Source organism: Cyprinus carpio, chromosome A18, assembly GCF_018340385.1.
Source record: "Cyprinus carpio isolate SPL01 chromosome A18, ASM1834038v1, whole genome shotgun sequence".
Taxonomy (NCBI): domain Eukaryota; kingdom Metazoa; phylum Chordata; class Actinopteri; order Cypriniformes; family Cyprinidae; genus Cyprinus; species Cyprinus carpio.
In genome coordinates this window covers 8,517,900-8,536,445 of record NC_056589.1, presented here as the reverse complement: position 1 = coordinate 8,536,445, position 18,546 = coordinate 8,517,900, and the positions used below count along the sequence as shown (strand labels likewise).

Here is an 18,546-nt window from a genome sequence, read left to right as displayed (position 1 = left end):
TTTTTTCTTTTTTTGTAGTTGGTCACCAGGTTTGCACACATCTCAGGAGGGATTTTGGTCCGCTCCTCTTTACAGATTCTCTATAAATCCTTAAGGTTCCTTGGCTATCGTTTGGTAACTTGAAGTATAGCTCCCTCCACAGATTTTCTATAGGTTTGAGGTCTGGAGACTGGCTAGGCCACTTCAGATGTTCTTTGGCCATCTTTAAACAGGCCTGTACATGTGCCTTCTTGAGCATGGGGACCTTGCAGGCGCTACAGGAATTCAGTTCATTGTGGCGTAGTGTGTTACCAATGGTTTGCTTGGTGACTGTGGTCCCAACTACCTTAAGATCATTAACAAGCTCCTCCCGTGTAGTTTGGGGCTGATTCCTCACCTTTCTCATGATCATCCTCACCCCATGAGGCAAGATCTTGCACGGAGCTCCAGACCAAGGCCGATTGATGGTTGTTTTGTATTTCTTCCATTTCCGAATAATTGCACCAACAGTTATCTCCTTCTCACCAAGCTTCTTGCTGATGGTCTTGTAGCCCATTCCAGCCTTGCGCAGATCTACAATCTTGTCTCTGACATCCTTTGACAGCTCTTTGGTCTTGCCCATCGTGGTGGGAATGGAAGATACAGATTGTGTGGACAGGTGTCTTATACACCTAACGAGCTGACATTAGTAGTAACTTCTACTGAAGTAATCTGTGTTCCACATCAGCACATAACCAATCTGTGGAAGCCAGAATTCTTGCTGGTTGGTAGGGGATCAAATACTTATTTCCCTCACTGAAATGCAAATCAATTTCTAACCTTTATATCAGTGGTTCTCAAACACATTCCTGGAGGACCCACAACACTGCACATTTTGCATGTCTCCTTAATCAAACACACCTGATTCAGGTGACCTGCTCATTAGTAGAGACTCACAGACTTGAAATGGGTGTGTCAGACAAAGGACACATGCAAAATGTGCAGTGTTGGGGGTCCTCCAGGAATGTGGTTGAGAACCACTGCTTTATATAATGTGTTTTTTTTTTCCCTGGATTTTTTTTGGTTGATATTCTGTGTCTATCCATTAAATTAAACCTACCATAAAAATTACAGACCCTTCATTTCTTTGCAAGTGGGCAAACTTACAAAATCAGCAAGGGATCAAATAAATATGTTCCCCACTGTACTGTAAACAGGCGGTTCATCCCTTGATAGAGCTTCACAGTAGGTTGTGCAGCTGGTTCATAGGTAATAAAGCTGAGACGGCGCCCATGACCTTACAGAGAGTGCGGCATGATACCAAACTGCTCAAACACATACACAAGACACAGCAAACTGTCAAGAAAACAAAACACATCAACAGTTGTGAAAGAAATAAAATGAGGTTCAGTTAGTGAAGCTGGTGGTTTGCTGCTGAGTTTGGGAGTGATTTACACATCTTTTTGATTGATTCATTCATTTATTTGTGAAAGCACAGATGTTCGAGAACCTATTTGTGGAACACTGATATCACATTATGAAAACATAAAGGGTTAGTTCACCCAAAAATGAAAATTAGGCTGTGTTTTACTCACCCCCGAGGCATCCTAGGTGTATATGACTTTCGCACGCAGGGGGGGGTGGGGGGGCTGGGGTTGGGTGAACAAAGGCGTCCTGTAGTGATTCGATGCATTTTTTGTAAGAAAAATATCCATATTCAAAACGTAATGATCATTTATTCTAGCTTGTGCCAACAGCTGTACACAGAAGCAGTTCTGGGAGCATGACGTATGGGGTCAGCGTTGCGCATACGCCAGTGAGTCTCGTGAAAACCAACGTTTGTTTACAGGATCAAAAGAAGCAAAGTTTCCTTACTTTAGTAAAGGAAAACCAGTCTCCTCTTGGCTTATATCAAAATCCTCAGACATTCTTCTTTACAAATCCTCGTTTTGTACTTCTAATTAGTGACCGTTGTTTTGTTTTGATCTCTCCCCTGCATTTCCATGTCCGTCACTTCTGAGCGGAGCATGTGCAAAGCTGACCTCATACGTAATTCCCCTGGAACTGCTTCCATTTGCAACAGTGAGCGCAAGCTAGATTCAAGTTAATACGTTTTGAATATGGATATTTTTCTTACAAAAACGCATCGATTTACTACAGGAGGCCTTTGTTGACACTTTGTTGACTCAGCTGTGTGAGACACTTTTTTTTTATGGAATGGCGCTTTTTATTTCAGGTCTTTTGGACTGCAATGATAGAGCTTGAAAGATCAGACTATTTTTAATATAACTCTGACTGGATTCATCTGAAAGAAGGAAGTCATATACACCTAGGATGCCTCTGGGATGAGTAAAACGCAGCCCAATTTTCATTTTTGGGTGAACTAACCCTTTAGCTGATTCCACTATTTTCACATTTTTTGAAAAATAACCAGTTTTTGTTCCATAATTATGATTGTGGGTGTTTTGTTGCGAGATACCTAGCTTTTATTTTCAAACAGCTTCCAAAATGTAGCTTACAAAATGAAGTCTAGTATCTCATCTGTTCTTTATATCTCTGTGTTGATGTGTTTTCTTTTAAGCTGAAGTTTGTCTCAATAGCATTTGAAGCATGTTTTGATTCTAAAAGTGTGGAATGTTTATCTCCCATGTAAGGGAGGACAGATCTGAAAAGAAAAACCACATCAAACCATCATCCTTCAGGAGTTATGTTCAAAGAGAAATTCCTGCAGTAAGAGTCTGACAGTGTGAAGTACAGTATGTGTGTGTGTGTGTGTGTGTGTGTGGAGGGGTACTCTGAAACCAACAGCTGATAGGGAAACAGACAGTTTAATTTACTTTGTTGATGATCAAATGATCTCCTCTTTTGAGCGCTGCTAGAGAACACCTTGACAAAATGCCAAGAGCCGACAAGTATGAAAACAAAATCTTAATCACTAGGTTATTTTACATTGTTTTATGATTGTGGTCCTTTTATGTGAGCAGAAGCACTTTCCAATTTAACTATGTTTAGAAACACTAGATTTTAGATTTACAGACAATTAAAGGACTGCTTTTCTACACTTTACAACATTAATCCATTTAGAAGGACTTGGGTAACTGAAATAAAGCTAAAAAAAATAAAGTAAATATTAGGTGAAAAAATCAAAATAAAAAACTTTAAATGTTGGCAACTAACCGAAAGAGTTACAAAATGGTAAATGTCAGTTTGACTCATTTTTTAGCGTAACATGGCAGATCGCTGTGGAGGCAGCTTCAAGCAGTAGCACAGAGCGCACATAAACCCATAATCTCTTCCTCTTTACTAATATATATGGCAAGAAATAAACATGAATTAACATCAGAAGGTATGCTGAAGTAAATATTACAACTTACTGAAAGTTATACATCATCTCATATAATCACTTAATCATCAAACAACTTGTAAACAATTTCATGTAATGTTACATTTACCCCAGGAAAGCCATTCAATATTCATAGCTTGTTAGTCAGCAAAAGAAAAGTTAGTATATTGAATAAACTATTTTCACTTATGGCTAATTTTGATTTCAGTGTTTCAGTAAAAAACAAAAACAAACAAAAAAAAAACTAATAATACTAATAAATACTAATGTATGCAGCAGACAGTGAGCCAATTTATTAGGACTTGAAACAGCACCTTTTATTTTGAAAGAGCACAGGAAACCCTGTTTTGCCCTTCAATAAAGCAAGCATAATCAAATTGGTTCCATTATAAAGGTCTCATCAGTTCAGACAGAAAGAGAACAGAACAAACTCTGAATGTTGACCTCAGACAGCTGGTGAGCACCTGAGCCTGAGGCACTCACTGCATCTCTACACGCAGAGGGGAGGTCAGCTCTCTCTCTCTCTCTCTCTCTCTCTCTCTCTCTCTCTCACACACACACACACACACACACACACACACACACACACACACACACAGATACGCACCTACATCTAGACTAAAGTTAAAGGAGTACTTCACTGACAGAATGAAAATGGTGCCCATCAACTGTTCGGATACTAACATTTTTCAAAATATCTTCTTTTGTGTTCAATAGAAGAAAGAAACTCATACAGGTTTGGAACAAGTGGAGGGTGAGTAAATGATGACAATTTTCATTCTGGAAGTGAACTACTCCTTTAAAAGCAGGTGAACAGATTTAAAAGGCTGAACGGAGAGAAAAGTGGAGGGAGTGTGTGTACCTGGTGTGTTCTTAGACTGGAGCTCTATCTGCCTGTTTGACTCCACACTGGCTGTGATGGTCACACACAAACACACACACACACACACACACACACACACACACACACACACACACACACACACACGAACACAAACACACATGAGATGATGAGATGAAAGTGAGACACAAAAGCATAATATGAAAACAAAGGCTTGACGAAAACACACACACACACACAAAGTAACAAAGAATGAAATATAATACATAAAGAACAAACGTCACTGCAAACGCATGCAGCACCTCTCCACACACAAACAGGGAATGACACACACGTCCCGCCAACTAGAATATATGGGTAACTCTAATAAGGTCCCATTAGTTAACATTAGTTTATCCATTAACTAACATTAATAAATATAATACATGTATTGTTCATTGTTAGTTATGTGTTAATTGTTAATTTTAGCTAATAAAAGTACAACTGTTCATTGTTAGGTAATGTTAGCTCAGTTCCATTAAATGACACAATGATACAGATTAGGGGTGGGTGATATGGCAAAAATACCATATCAAGATTTCTTTCAGGAAAATCACAGTTCAAGATTTTATCAAGTTGGTTTAACTATTTTGAAAGTTGTACAGCTAAACTAATTTCACTACTTTAAAAACAAAGCCTTACAAGGTGTAAAATAAAAAAAAGAATGTCAGACATTTAGGCCAAAGATTAAATATGTCATCATTTTATTTTTGTTATTAAAAATAACAAGAAATTGAATGAAAAACTATAAAAATAAATACTATATACATTTCACTGTATAAATAATCCATTTATGCTTATTAAAATAACTGTATTAAAGTGCCTCAGTCAAGAGCAGTGAGTGAGTTTTCTCTTTGTGTTTAATTTTATTGACATTAAAGGGACAGTTTAAAAATGTCAATTCTGTTATTATTTACTCACTCTCAAGTTTTTATAAACCTGAATGAGTTTCTTCTGTTCAACATAAAAGTTATTTTAAAGAGTGTGGGTAACCAAACAGTTAGATTGTTTGATTACCTACATTCTTCAAAATATCTTCTTTTGAGTTCAGCACACAAAATAAAAAATACAGGTCTGGGACAACATGAGAGTGAGTAAATAATGACAGGATTGAAATTTTTGGGTGAACTATCCCTTTAATGACAAGGGGCAGCATGTTTAGTACTATTAGTCATTTTTAAAATCTGCACACATATAATATACAAGCATGCATCTGTTTTTCTCTCAACTGTTTACTTTCACTTTAGTTATAAGCAGCTGTGTTTATATGTAAACCTAGTACGTTTTTGACAGTATTAGCACAATCAGAAATGAAAGATAATGAAGTCCAGTAACAGGCTTTTTGTGTGCACGAGGTTCAGGTGCATGCTCTCTGAAAAAGTTCATGTCAGAACAGCACGCAAATGAAAGGTTTAACCAGCAAGGCTTTAAAGCACATGCAAATAATATACTTTTGTGATTGCGAACAAGTCCAGTGTCCTGTGAGTGTAACTCTACCGCTATGTTAACATTTTATGTGAGTGTATGTCGCGCTGTACAGTACATTGAGACGGAAATGCCAGAACTGCAACTGATAGAATGTGGATTGTGGAGACATTTTAATCATTCACAATTAAAAGTCGTAATATCGTACACCACTAATACAGATAAAATTGTTGATTTTGATAATATATTAGTAAATGTTGAAATTAACATTAACTAAGATGAATAAATTCTTAAGTAATTTTTATCATTATATATTAACACTAGAAGTCCATCATTCCTATCTCATTTCCTGTTGCTGTGTGGAGGAACTGCCTCTGAGCTCTTACTCACAGCTCTCTGGCTGTGCTGTTTCCATGGTAATGTTACTGTGTTTACCAGCCTCGGTCCAAGGTGGTACTTGATTGACAGTCAAGGTCGGTGGGTCAGAATCTGTGACCTTTACACCCTCTGACCCTGCTGCCTTGAGACCAGCTGACAGGAGAGGAAATCTGATTATGAACTGAGACCCCAGAGACCATTTATGACGTTTAAAAAAATACATGGAAGCAAAAACAGCACTTAAATGAACATACATAACTGTAAAACTCTTAACTTAAAAATATAAAAAATGCTACTAAACTTCTGACAAAGGCCGTTAAGTACATATTGTGGACTTTGTTTCCAGGTTGCAACATCAACAAACTCCTCTGGCAAGGCAGAAGACTCACCTGGAGTGATTTCAGGTGGCCGCTTGGGTCTGACAATAAGTTTGGCTCCACCCCCAAACACGGCTGCCCACATGCGGTTGTTGAGTGGATGAGCAGCCAGCCGGAAGAGCTCATTTCCAGAATGTGTGCCAAGACCGTGAATCAGCAGACTTAGATACACAGCCACCACTGCCTCACACAACATGACGTTCAGACGAATTTGATCATCACCCTGAGCACACGCCAGCAGACTGATCAGAGACGACACACCTGAGACAGAGAAAACATAATCAATGAGCCTCCATCCAATCATATCTTCTATAAATTCTTCCTCTCTACTATCAGTCTATCCATCCATTCATCAATCCAACGTATCTTTTATTAATTCATTCTGTCCTATATCAGTCTGTTCCTCAATGCATCCGTCCATGTCAACCCATCCATCCTCTCCTTATCTGTTCATCCATCCAGTTTCTCTCCATCTATTCATCCATCCATCTGTTACTACATCCATCTATCTTTTTATCAATCCATCCAATTTCTCCTCCGTTTACCTCTCCGTCCATCCATCCATCCATCCATTAATCCTTTCATCAATCGTTGTAGAACGCCACACACAAATGACATCGCTGTTGACCGGCTTACATCACGTCCTAGTACACACTCTCTAGGTGTGAATGCAACCCTTTAAATGGTACTGGGAAATAGTTCGTGGAAAATCGTTCCAGTACATTAGTACTGTACATTCAGTTCTGGAACTAAAGCGGTGCGAAAAGCCCTATTTACTGATACTCCAGAAGCAAACACTTTGCATTAAGAGCCAGGGGTTGAAAACTTTTGAACAGGATGAAGATGTCCGCATTTTTCTTATTTTGTAGAAATATATATATTTTTTCATTTAGTACTGCCCTTCAGAGGCAACAGAAGATACTTGCATGTTTCCCGGAAAACAAATTAAGTACAATTTACCTTGATCTTAAAATCCAAAGTTTTCACCCCCCGGCTCTTAATGAATTGTTTTTCCTTCAGGAGCATCAGTGAATGTTTGAACCTTTTTTAATAGTTGTGTTTAAGCCCCTCAATTGTCCTCACTGTGAAAAGATGGATCTCAAAATCATACAGTCACTGCTGGAAAGGTTTAAAATATGTACAAGATGCTGGCAAACTCAAGATTCTGCAGGACATGGAGGATTTTTGTGAAGAACAGTGCTCAGTTTAACTATTCAGAACAACAAGGGACTCGTGAACAACCATTACAAAACAAAAAACAGTATTATGGGTCCTCAAACTTTTGAATAGGGTTATTTTAATAATTTCATTTTTTTTGTCTTGTGGACTAAATGTAAACATATTTTATGTAAAATATCTTACTCAGGACAGCACTAAATAAAAAAAATAACATGCATTTTGTATGATCGCTTATTTTGTTAAAATTACTCATTCTTACAGATTCTGCAAGCGGTTCACAAACTTTCAAGTGGCACTGTATATATATATATATATATATATATATATATATATATATATATATGATAGAATATATATATATATATATATATATAGATAGATAGATATAGATATACAGTGTGTATATGTATATATATATATATATATATATATATATATATACAGTGCCACTTGAAACTTGAAATCTGTCCCTTTGTCCAGTCTTTTGTGATCTTTCTGACCGATCTTCCTTCCATCCATCCATCCATCCATCCATCCATCTAGGGATGCTCATTTCGATTAATTTTCCCGACCGACAACCGCCGCTCGTTAATCGATTATTAACCGTTAACTGATAAGATTATAATATTGAATTGGCATTAAATACAAATAAAATTGACGCGTATCTGTGACCCTTTAAAAAAATATAAACATTTTTTTTTTTTTAACAAAGGGTTTATTTTAACGTGCAAAGTGCAAACAGCAGCATACAGAACAGATCAACAACAGAACCTGCATTCAGTTTAAATTTCCACGCACCTGCAGCATTTCTGACAGTGAGAGAAAAATAGAATAAAATAATACAAATAAAAAACAAAATAGGCCTACACTAAATATATTTTTTAAACTTAAATAATTAACAAATTAAGATGACAAAAAGAAAACACTGAATCCGTTTGAACGAAGCTTTCAAAAACCGGCATTTTTTTTTCGTTAGACTAAGATTTTTCGTTAAATAAAAATAGCAGCCCTACCTCAACACCTTGTCTAATTTTTATTTAAAAAAAGCAACATATCAACGTGATGTGGGGTCAGTCTGGAGCGCAGCCTGTTGACAATTAGACCCGCGGCAGAAAACACCCTCTCCGATGGGACAGATGTACCGGGAATACACAGGTAACGTCTCGCTAGAGTTGCCAGCTTCGGGAAGCGCTTTTCCAAAGCAGCACACATTTCAATAAGTGCGCTTTTGCTTTTGCGGCTTCTTTCTCCGTTTGTGCAAAAATTACCATTGAACAGATTCTCTGCATTATCTCCTCAGATCGCCGTTCATCGCATCTTCTCCCTGATAACATGGAGGGCAAAGTTTGTTGCCCTTCATCACTCGAAGCTTTAAGGTGTTTGCTTCGTAAATGGTACTGCATCGTACTTGTGCTACTGCTGTATTTTAATACGGCGCCACATAATTTACAGGTAACTTCGTCGCCCTTTCTGTTAAAATGATCCCACACAGTGCTTCTTTTCGCTCGCTTCATTCTGCTTCCCTTGCTCGGAAAAAAAAAAAAAATTCTGCAGGCATGTGTCACGTGTGTGGTTGCGCGTGCCGACGCTCTCCGTGAGTTAATAAATATAGGCTAAGCTATATAGTAGGCTATTTTATTTTTAAACCATGCAGCAAACTAAAAAAAAGAACCTTAAAAAAACGTTTTAAACCGTTTAACTGATAGTATTAATCGGTCAAAATTTTTACTTTCGGTTAACGGTTAAACGGTCAATATGAGCATCCCTACATCCATCATTATCCTTTAACTTCCATATAATGAAACAGGATTATTTGCCTATTCCACATTACTGGTTAATATTATTTTTCACCATCAGGGACTTTAGTAATAAAGGAACCAAATTGGGTCTTTGCAGATGGAACTTTCCTCTCCAAGTACCAGGATGAGTCTGAATGTGCTATTTCCCTGCATGTGTTCCTTTGAGACTGATCTAATGTGTGTTACCTGGCCACTGTGCAGGGGCAGAGGTGGGCGTTGCATGTTCCTCAATGCTCTCAGTGCGAAGTCTACGCCTGTCGCTCAGTAACAGCCCCTGATAGACCATCCCTGTGAACTGATTGGTCTCCGACTGACTACTAAACACACACAAACACAAGAACAGGTGGGTATGAGTCAGTGACTGTGTGTATATGTGTGTAAGAATTAACAGAATGGTATGCTGTTCACAGTAGTCAGACAATCTAAGCAGCTACAACACCTTAAGAAGCATTTTAAGATGAACAATCATCAGTAGTGGCATGTTTGTACCTGTAGCTGTGGCTGTCACACAGCGATTGGTAGATACACGCTGATAGAGAAGCAGCGAGTGTGTGTAAAGCATTCACCTGAAATACACATGCACATATTAGCAGAAGCACACACACACACACACAAGTCTTCATACAATCTTTCTACGTGTGAGGGAGTCGGTGCATTTTTCACCCGGTCGTCCAGAACGTCTGGGTGAGGTGGAGCCTCCATCTGGACAATGGTGTAGAGGATATCATGTATGTGGTTTCTGAGATGCAGGACAGGGTTGGCGATGACAGTCTTGGTGGGGGCGATGCTGGCCGACAGCAGTGGCAGAGTAGTGGGGAGGGGGAGTGGTGATTGAAGCTGCTTCACTGTCATTTCCTGAGGACACACAACCAACAAATAACGTTAGAACGCACTCAACCAACCAACCGCTTGCATGAGAGCAGAACATAAATCAATCAACACGTTGAACCATCATGTGAGGACGCACTTGTTGTGATTCCTGCAGCAGAAAGAGTAGCTCCATTCTGACAGAAGTCACTCCTCCACCCTTGGCTCCGTGTAGACTGCAGTAACTGAGGAAGACTCTGAGCAGAGCCTGATTCTCTCTCAGCCAGGATTTCCTTCGCTCTGCATGTAGCTGCTTGGCCTGCAGACGCCGTCGCTCCATCTGATGACGTTCGTATGCACCTGCTTCACCACGGATCTGTGAGTCTTCCAGGTCCAGAGATGCATCATCTCCCCATTTCTCCAGCTGACCTGCGGCAGCTTTCCCCTCAAACTGAAATACACACACACACACACACACACACACACACACACACACACACACACACACACACACACACACACACACACACACAGAATATCCAGAACAGATCAGGAATGGCCAATATAGTATATGTTTAGTAAGTGTTGGATAATATTTTGCTGGAAATATACAACTAATCAGCATCAAGGATTTTGCAATCATTTTAAAGTGGTCATATGATGCGATTTAGATTTTTCCTTTCTCTTTGGAGTGTTACAAGCTCTTGGTGCATAAAGATGATCTATAAAGTTGCAAAGACTAAAGTCTCAAATCCAAAGAGATTTTCTTTATAAAAGTTAATAGTCAACCACGGCCTCCTAAAACGGCTCATTCTAACACGCCCCCACGTCTACGTCACAATGCAGGAAGATTTGCATAATGCCGCCCAAATGTTCACGCAAAGAAAGAAGGCGTAACTTTTATTCTCACTGTTGCAACCGATGCCATGTTGTGGAGACACTGTGTGTGTTTTGTTGTGAAAGCGAAACTACTCTGTTTGGGCCATCACAGTGTGGTAGGGGCGTAACATTTCCGTCACACACGCTTGAGGCATTCGGCCAATCACAACGCACTGGATAACTGGCCAATCAGCGTATACCTTGCTTTTTTAGAACAATGAGCTTTGTAAAAATCGTCACGTTTTTAACCTTAAACCGCATTAACACAATGCATTACACCAAATACACAAAATAATGTTCTCTTTAGCAACGTCATATGACCCCTTTATTGTACTTCTAATCAATTCAGTTTCCTTGACTTTTGGTACACCAGAGTCACCAGAGACTCATTTTTACTGGAAGGTGCAGTTATTATTTTTTCAATAAACATTAAGTCAAAATGAAACATATGCATAGATTCAAAACAAGATCTATGACATTAATTTAGAAAATATACAGAGTGAATTTTAATTTCATGTACATTTTTAAATATTATGATATACAATGCACTGAGATTGACCATCTCACGGCATATAGTCGTCCTTATATAGTACAGCATATAGTAAAGTGGTTTATCAAAATCCTAATCAAGGTTCATTCTGAGATCGAAATCAATGCAACGTGATGGTGAGCATATACCTTATAATTGCAGATGTAGTGCATGGCCTCGATTTCCTTCTCCAGCCAGTTTAGCTGAAATCGCAGTTTGCCACCATCCACCTCATATCCTGTTGCCAGCGTCCGCAGCTCCGTCATGAGGATCTTCAAACAGGCTCGGAACTTCAGCTGTTCGGCGATCACATCCACCTCTGACTCACCCTTTGAGTCTTCACGCTGCACAGCTGCTGATTTGGATGGCTTTTTGGCATCCTCATCCTCCACCTCTGGTTTCTTCATGGTCAGCCCACCCTCTTCGTCCTCATCTTCTTCTTTATCATAACCCCAATCCAACTGTAGACCCTCATCCTCCATTTTAACCATTGGTTGACTCCAGTCCAACCCGGCAGAGGACTCTGTTCCCCAGGCGAAATCTGAAGCCTTTCCTCCATTCTCCTGCGGCTGGGGGGCACTGACATTGGCCACAGATGAGCCCTTACTCAGAGAAGATGCTTTCTTAGTGACTTTAGGGATTTTGGATAAGACCTCAAGGGCCAGAAGTGGGCAGCCCACCTTAAAGTGAGCATTAGCGGTGGTGAAGAAGAGTTTCCGCTCTATCAGGTTTATTTCGTCTGCGCAGTTGCGTTCTGATGTTATACCAACTGCAACCCCAGATGCTTCGGGCTTGGCAAAATGCCGTCTAATAATCAGAGGGTGTGCGCGCAAGTAGTTATAGAAACTAAAGACGACAGGATTGCAAGATTTCACCAGAACATCTGAAAAAAAGAGAAACGTTTTAAACTGCTACTAAAATTATTAGTTACAAATTAACTCACTAGTTGATGGGTGTTACATGATAAGTGGTGCATGTTGTGATTACTGCTGTTAATATTTTAAGCATTCATTGGTAGCTATCATATAGCTGGTTACTGTAATGCAGTGACTCTTTACCAGGGTTCTGATCATCCTCTTTGTAAATCTGCTCCAGCAGTGTGTCCAGGGCTCTGGTGTAGTCCTTCATGATCCAGTACGCAATGCTCCTCAGGAATGGGTCAGGGTGCAGTTTGGTACAGGAAAAGCCACTTCCATCTCTGTTGCAGCCGAGAACCTTCTCATACAGGATACCCTGACATGTGGAGGAACTCTCATAATCAGCCTCGTGAAGACGAGCAACAATCATCGCAAGCTGGATGTCCTCCATTTTCTCCAGACAAACCTACCAGAGAGACAGACCAACTTGTCAAGAACATACACCGGTCACAGGGCTGTCAATAGATTTAAATTTTTAATCAGATAATCACACCCTTTTTCTGTGATTAATCACACAATTCATTTACTATATCCAGCAAAGTAAATCAAAAGACCAAAGGGTGATTCTCACAAATCTCTTTTTTCTACAAGCTCTTTTCAAGATTAATTTAGAGAAGGACACTTAAAGACTCCAAAAGTACACCAAAGAACCGAATGATATAAGAGACCACATAATTGATACATTTATGCACACCAAAGCACACATGAAAGAAAAAAAATCTGAATCATATGTGTCAACAGTTGTTTACATTTTAGACGAGTCCTAGACTGCATGTATCTACTACAGTACACAGATCCATTCAGAATAACTAAACACTCATACAAGCATTAATATAACGGACTCACATGTTCTTACTGTATGACTTCTGTACGCTACCGCAGTAGTCTTTCCCTTGACTACAATCTTCATTCATTAAAACTTTACTAGTATAACTAGCTGGTTATCAAGCTGAGAAATGTAGTTTGCGCATCATCTGGCCATACAGTGGTGGGATGTTTTTCAGTCTGTATTTCACACAGCGTGATGTGTGAGGGCTCGCGCTCTTCAGAGACAATCACAGACTACGACAAAGCTTGTGTTTTAAAGTGAAACACTTATCACTGTGGTTTTGACTGTGTGCTGTCAGACATCCAGCCCAAGGTAAATTACAGCTGTCATATGTCCATCAAGGGAGTTTATCTGTGATGTTTAGACTAAATTCAACTGCTCATGGCTGTTATATCACACTCCACACTTCATAGACAACCACACGCTCTATGACGTCACGACCAAACCAAACCAAACTCTGCAGACTCCACATCTAGGAAATCAACAACAGACACTTTCTATATTCTTCTGGGAATGAATTTCAGCACAGTTAAAATAGGACAGTGCAGACCTCAATGGCGTCTTTCAGGGAGCCAGCGAGCAGGAAAAATGCAGCTGACTGCTCAAAGCGCTGTTTGCCCAGGAGGGAGAAGGCGTTCTTTAAAGCCGCCTTCCTCCAGCGGTCCTCACTGAAGTTATGGCTGAAAAACTGGGTCATCTTCTCATCATGTTGAGACCTACACAGAAATCAATACATTAATAAACAGGCAGAAAGCCCACAGGACCACAGCAACACAGCATCAAGAGAATATCACACTGCATATGAGATGCAGCTTTATGAAGGTAGCACTGTCTGTATGAATAAGAGTCCGTGAGTTTTGAAGTACCTAAAGAGACCCCAGAGAACAGCCTTCTTCTTCATGGCCAGATAGAATAGAGCTGCATCCAGCGGATCACTATGCCTCTGAAATGCTGCTTTGGCTACCTAATGCAAAGAGGCAGAGATGTAGTTTTTATTTATGAACTGTAATATCACCATTGCCATACAGTATGTACTCAAAGAGCTGTTTACACCAAGAAAGATAACTATAAAGATAACTATAATTATAATTATATTAGCATCTACACCAGTGGAAGACTAGTTTTGGTTTAATCTAAATGCCACTTTTAATGCACAAGCTCTTTAAATCAGGATTTACTCTGATTGGCTGTCACTGATTTTATCCTTTATCAGCTGGATAAAATCATTCTGGCAGTGATTCCAACAATCATTCAGGTGCAATTCTTTTAAACTTAGAATGATTTTTAAAACTATATTGTTACCCTCTTTGGTGTGAATGGGTCTAATATTAACTGAATAAAAGGACAAAAAAAAAATAGATAAATAAAAGGTACTAAAATTAGACTACATTTCAACTTAAGTGAAAACTGTATAGAAATGCAATGAACAAAACTGAACTGAATTAAAGTCAACTGAAATTTAAAATGAACTGAAATTAAATGAATTAAAGCGAACTGAAACTGAACTTGAAATGGAGCAGACACTGATTAGAAATTGAATTAAATTTAAACTAAACTTAACTGAAATTAACTGAACTGCACATAAGTAAAAAATTTATGAATTAGAAATGAATTTAATTTAGTGAAAGTGAAACAGAAACTGAAAAAGGTCACCAGACTTTAAATATTTTGAAGGCAGGAATCAAAATAATTAAACAGTGGTTAGTGAAATTCTCCTTCTGATATTCCTATCAGCCAAAAATATTAATTAGACTAGTATTGACTTTATGATCACTACTGGTTAATAGCAATGGTTCTTAACCATGATCCTTTCAAAAAAAATAAAAATAAATAAATAAAAAAAAAAAAATAATAATTATTATTATGGCTGTCCCATTTAAAAAAAAATAAAAAACATAATCAATAATCAAAACATTCAAATGAGAGTGAGAATCAGATGTGCTTGATTTGAGAGATATCCAAAATTTGAATGGTTGGGGGACCTTGAGGAACAGGATTGGAAACTACTGGTTTCTTATTTGTAAATAACACTATGTGTGTGCAAGTATGTTTTAGTGGTCTCACCTTCTCCACCATCCGCCTCAGTGTATTTATGTTTCTGACCCACCAACCGGCGCCCACAGCCCTGAGCTCAGACCACTGCGGATCTCCTCTCTGCATGGCAGGAATCATGTTCAGCATCTCCTCCTCAGCTTCTGAGTGGAACGCCCATGCAAAGTGACATGTGGACACACCTGGACACACAAACACAGTATAAAAGCAGATTCACACCAAGACCAGAGATATACATGAAGCTTTCAATCCTTAATAACAAGTGAATGCATTTAGGACAAGCAAGCAAAAAAATAAAAACAATCTAGATGTCAACATTTAATACACCAGATTTTCATGCAAGTCCTGAAAGTTGAAAATGAGAACCCAATCAAACAAATGAGATGAAAATATATACCTTGTCATTTATTTATTCAGGAAAATTATCCAATATTACATATCTGTGAGTGGCAAAAGTATGTGAATCTCTAGGATTACCTGTTAATTTGAAGGTGAAATTAGAGTCCATCTGTTCAAAGGTGTTTTTAATCAGTGAGATGACTATCAGGTGTCAGTGTGTGCCAGGTTTTATTTAAAGAACAGCGATCTATCATAGTTTTGGTCATGTTTGTGGAAGTCTATCATGGCACAAACAAATGAGGTCTCTGAGGACCTCAGAAAAAGAGTTGATTTTGTTCATCAGGCTAGAAAAGGTTACAAAGCCATCTCTAAATAGCTTGGACTCCACCAATCCACAGTCAGATACAGGGAGTGCAGAATTATTAGGCAAGTTGTATTTTTTGAGGAATAATTTTATTATTGAACAACAAACCATGTTCTCAATGATTCCAAAAACTCATTAATATCAAAGCTGAATATTTTTGGAAGTAGTTTTTAGTTTGTTTTTAGTTGTAGCTATTTTAGGAGGATATCTGTGTGTGCAGATGACTATTACTGTGCATAATTATTAGGCAACTTAACAAAAAACAAATATATACCCATTTCAATTATTTATTTTCAGCAGTGAAACCAATATAACATCTCAACATTCACAAATATACATTTCTGACATTCAAAAAAAAACAAAACAAAAAAACAAATCAGTGACCAATATAGCCACCTTTCTTTGCAAGGACACTCAAAATCCTGCCATCCATGGATTCTGTCAGTGTTTTGATCTGGTTCACCATCAACATTGCGTGCAGCAGCAACCACAGCCTCCCAGACACTGTTCAGAGAGGTGTACTGTTTTCCCTCCTTGTAAATCTCACATTTCATGATGGACCACAGGTTCTCTATGGGGTTCAGATCAGGTGAACAAGGAGGCCAAGTCATTAGTTTTTTCTTCTTTTAGACCCTTTCTTGCCAGCCACGCTGTGGAGTACTTGGACGCGTGTGATAGAGCATTGTCCTGCATGAAAATCATGTTTTTCTTGAAGGATGCAGACTTCTTCCTGTACCACTGCTTGAAGAAGGTGTCTTCCAGAAACTGGCAGTAGGACTGGGAGTTGAGCTTGACTCCATCCTCAACCCGAAAAGGCCCCACAAGCTCATCTTTGATGATAGCAGCCCAAACCAGTACTCCACCTCCACCTTGCTGGCGTCTGAGTCGGACTGGAGCTCTCTGCCCTTTACCGATCCAGCCACTGGCCCATCCATCTGGCCCATCAAGACTCACTCTCATTTCATCAGTCCATAAAACCTTAGAAAAATCAGTCTTGAGATATTTCTTTGCCCAGTCTTGACGTTTCAGCATGTGTGTCTTGTTCAGTGGTGGTCGTTTTTCAGCCTTTCTTACCTTGGCCATGTCTCTGAGTATTGCACACCTTGTGCTTTTGGGCACTCCAGTGATGTTGCAGCTCTGAAATATGGCAAAACTGGTGGCAAGTGGCATCTTGGCAGCTGTACGCTTGACTTTTCTCAGTTCACGGGGCAGTTATTTTGCGCCTTGGTTTTTTCCACACCCTTCTTGCGACCCTGTTGGCTATTTTGAATGAAACGCTTGATTGTTCGATGATCACGCTTCAGAAGCTTGGCAATTTTAAGAGTGCTGCATCCCTCTGCAAGATATCTCACTATTTTTGACTTTTCGGAGCCTGTCAAGTCCTTCTTTTGACCCATTTTGCCAAAGGAAAGGAAGTTGCCTAATAATTATGCACACTGATATAGGGTGTTGATGTCATTAAACCACACCCCTTCTCATTACTGAGATGCACATCACCTAATATGCTTAATTGGTAGTAGGCTTTCGAGCCTATACAGCTTGGAGTAAGACAACATGCATAAAGAGGACGATACAAACAAAATAAAAACAACCCTAAAAAAAATTAACTTTCAACAAACTGTGTACAAATGGAGGAAATTCAAGACCACTGTTACCCTCCTCAAGAGTGGTCCACCAACAAAGAACACTCTAAAAGCAAGACGTGTAAAAGTCCACTAGGTTTCAAAGGACTGCAGGCTAACTTCTAAGCAACTAAAGGCCTTTCTCACATTGGTTAATGTTAATGTTTATGAGCCCATCATCAGGAGAACACTGACCAACCATGGTGTTCACAGCAGAGTCGCAAGAACAAAGCCACTGCTCTTCAAAAAAAGAGCATTGCTGCCCATCTGCAGTTTGCTAAAGATCATGTGAAACAAGCCAGAGGAATACTGGAAAAATGTTTTGTGTATGGATGAGACCAAAAAAGATCAAATGAGCAGCGTTATGTTTGGAGAAAGAAAACACTGCATTCCAGCATAAGAACCTTAAGAATCCCATCTGTGAAACATGGTGGCAGTAGTATCATGGTTTGGGCCTGTTTTGCTGCATCTGGTCTAGGATGGCTTGCCATCATTGATGGAACAATGAATTCTGAATTATTCCTCAAATTCTGAAAAAAAATGTCAGGACTTCTGTCCGAGAACAGAATCTCAAGATAAAGTGGGTCATGCAGCAAGACAACGACCCCAAGCACACAAGTCGTTCTACCAAAGAATGGTTAAAGACGGACAAGATTAATGTTTTGGAATGACTGAATCAAATTCCGAACCTTAATCCAAATGAAATTTTGTGGAAGGACCTGAAGCAAGCAGTTCATAGGAGGAAACCCATAACATCACAGAGCTGAAGTCGTTCTGTACTGGGGAATGGGCTACAAATTTGCCTACAAACAATTTTGATCAGCAAAACAGCTCACAAACTGATCAGCAGTAGGGCTGGGTTTCGATTC

At 39.1% G+C, this 18,546-nt stretch overlaps 1 protein-coding gene across 1 annotated transcript in view; it reads right to left on the bottom strand.

Annotated features, from left to right (window-relative positions):
* The window catches only part of LOC109110544 (dmX-like protein 2), a 78,970-nt gene that overhangs the window by 17,690 nt on the left and 42,734 nt on the right, over positions 1-18,546 (bottom strand). Inside the window, 10 exon segments of the mRNA XM_042774962.1 lie at positions 6,374-6,622; positions 9,526-9,656; positions 9,829-9,905; positions 10,003-10,194; positions 10,307-10,597; positions 11,704-12,437; positions 12,613-12,877; positions 13,851-14,016; positions 14,167-14,264; positions 15,365-15,534. Coding sequence (XP_042630896.1) covers positions 6,374-6,622; positions 9,526-9,656; positions 9,829-9,905; positions 10,003-10,194; positions 10,307-10,597; positions 11,704-12,437; positions 12,613-12,877; positions 13,851-14,016; positions 14,167-14,264; positions 15,365-15,534 — 2,373 coding nt within the window.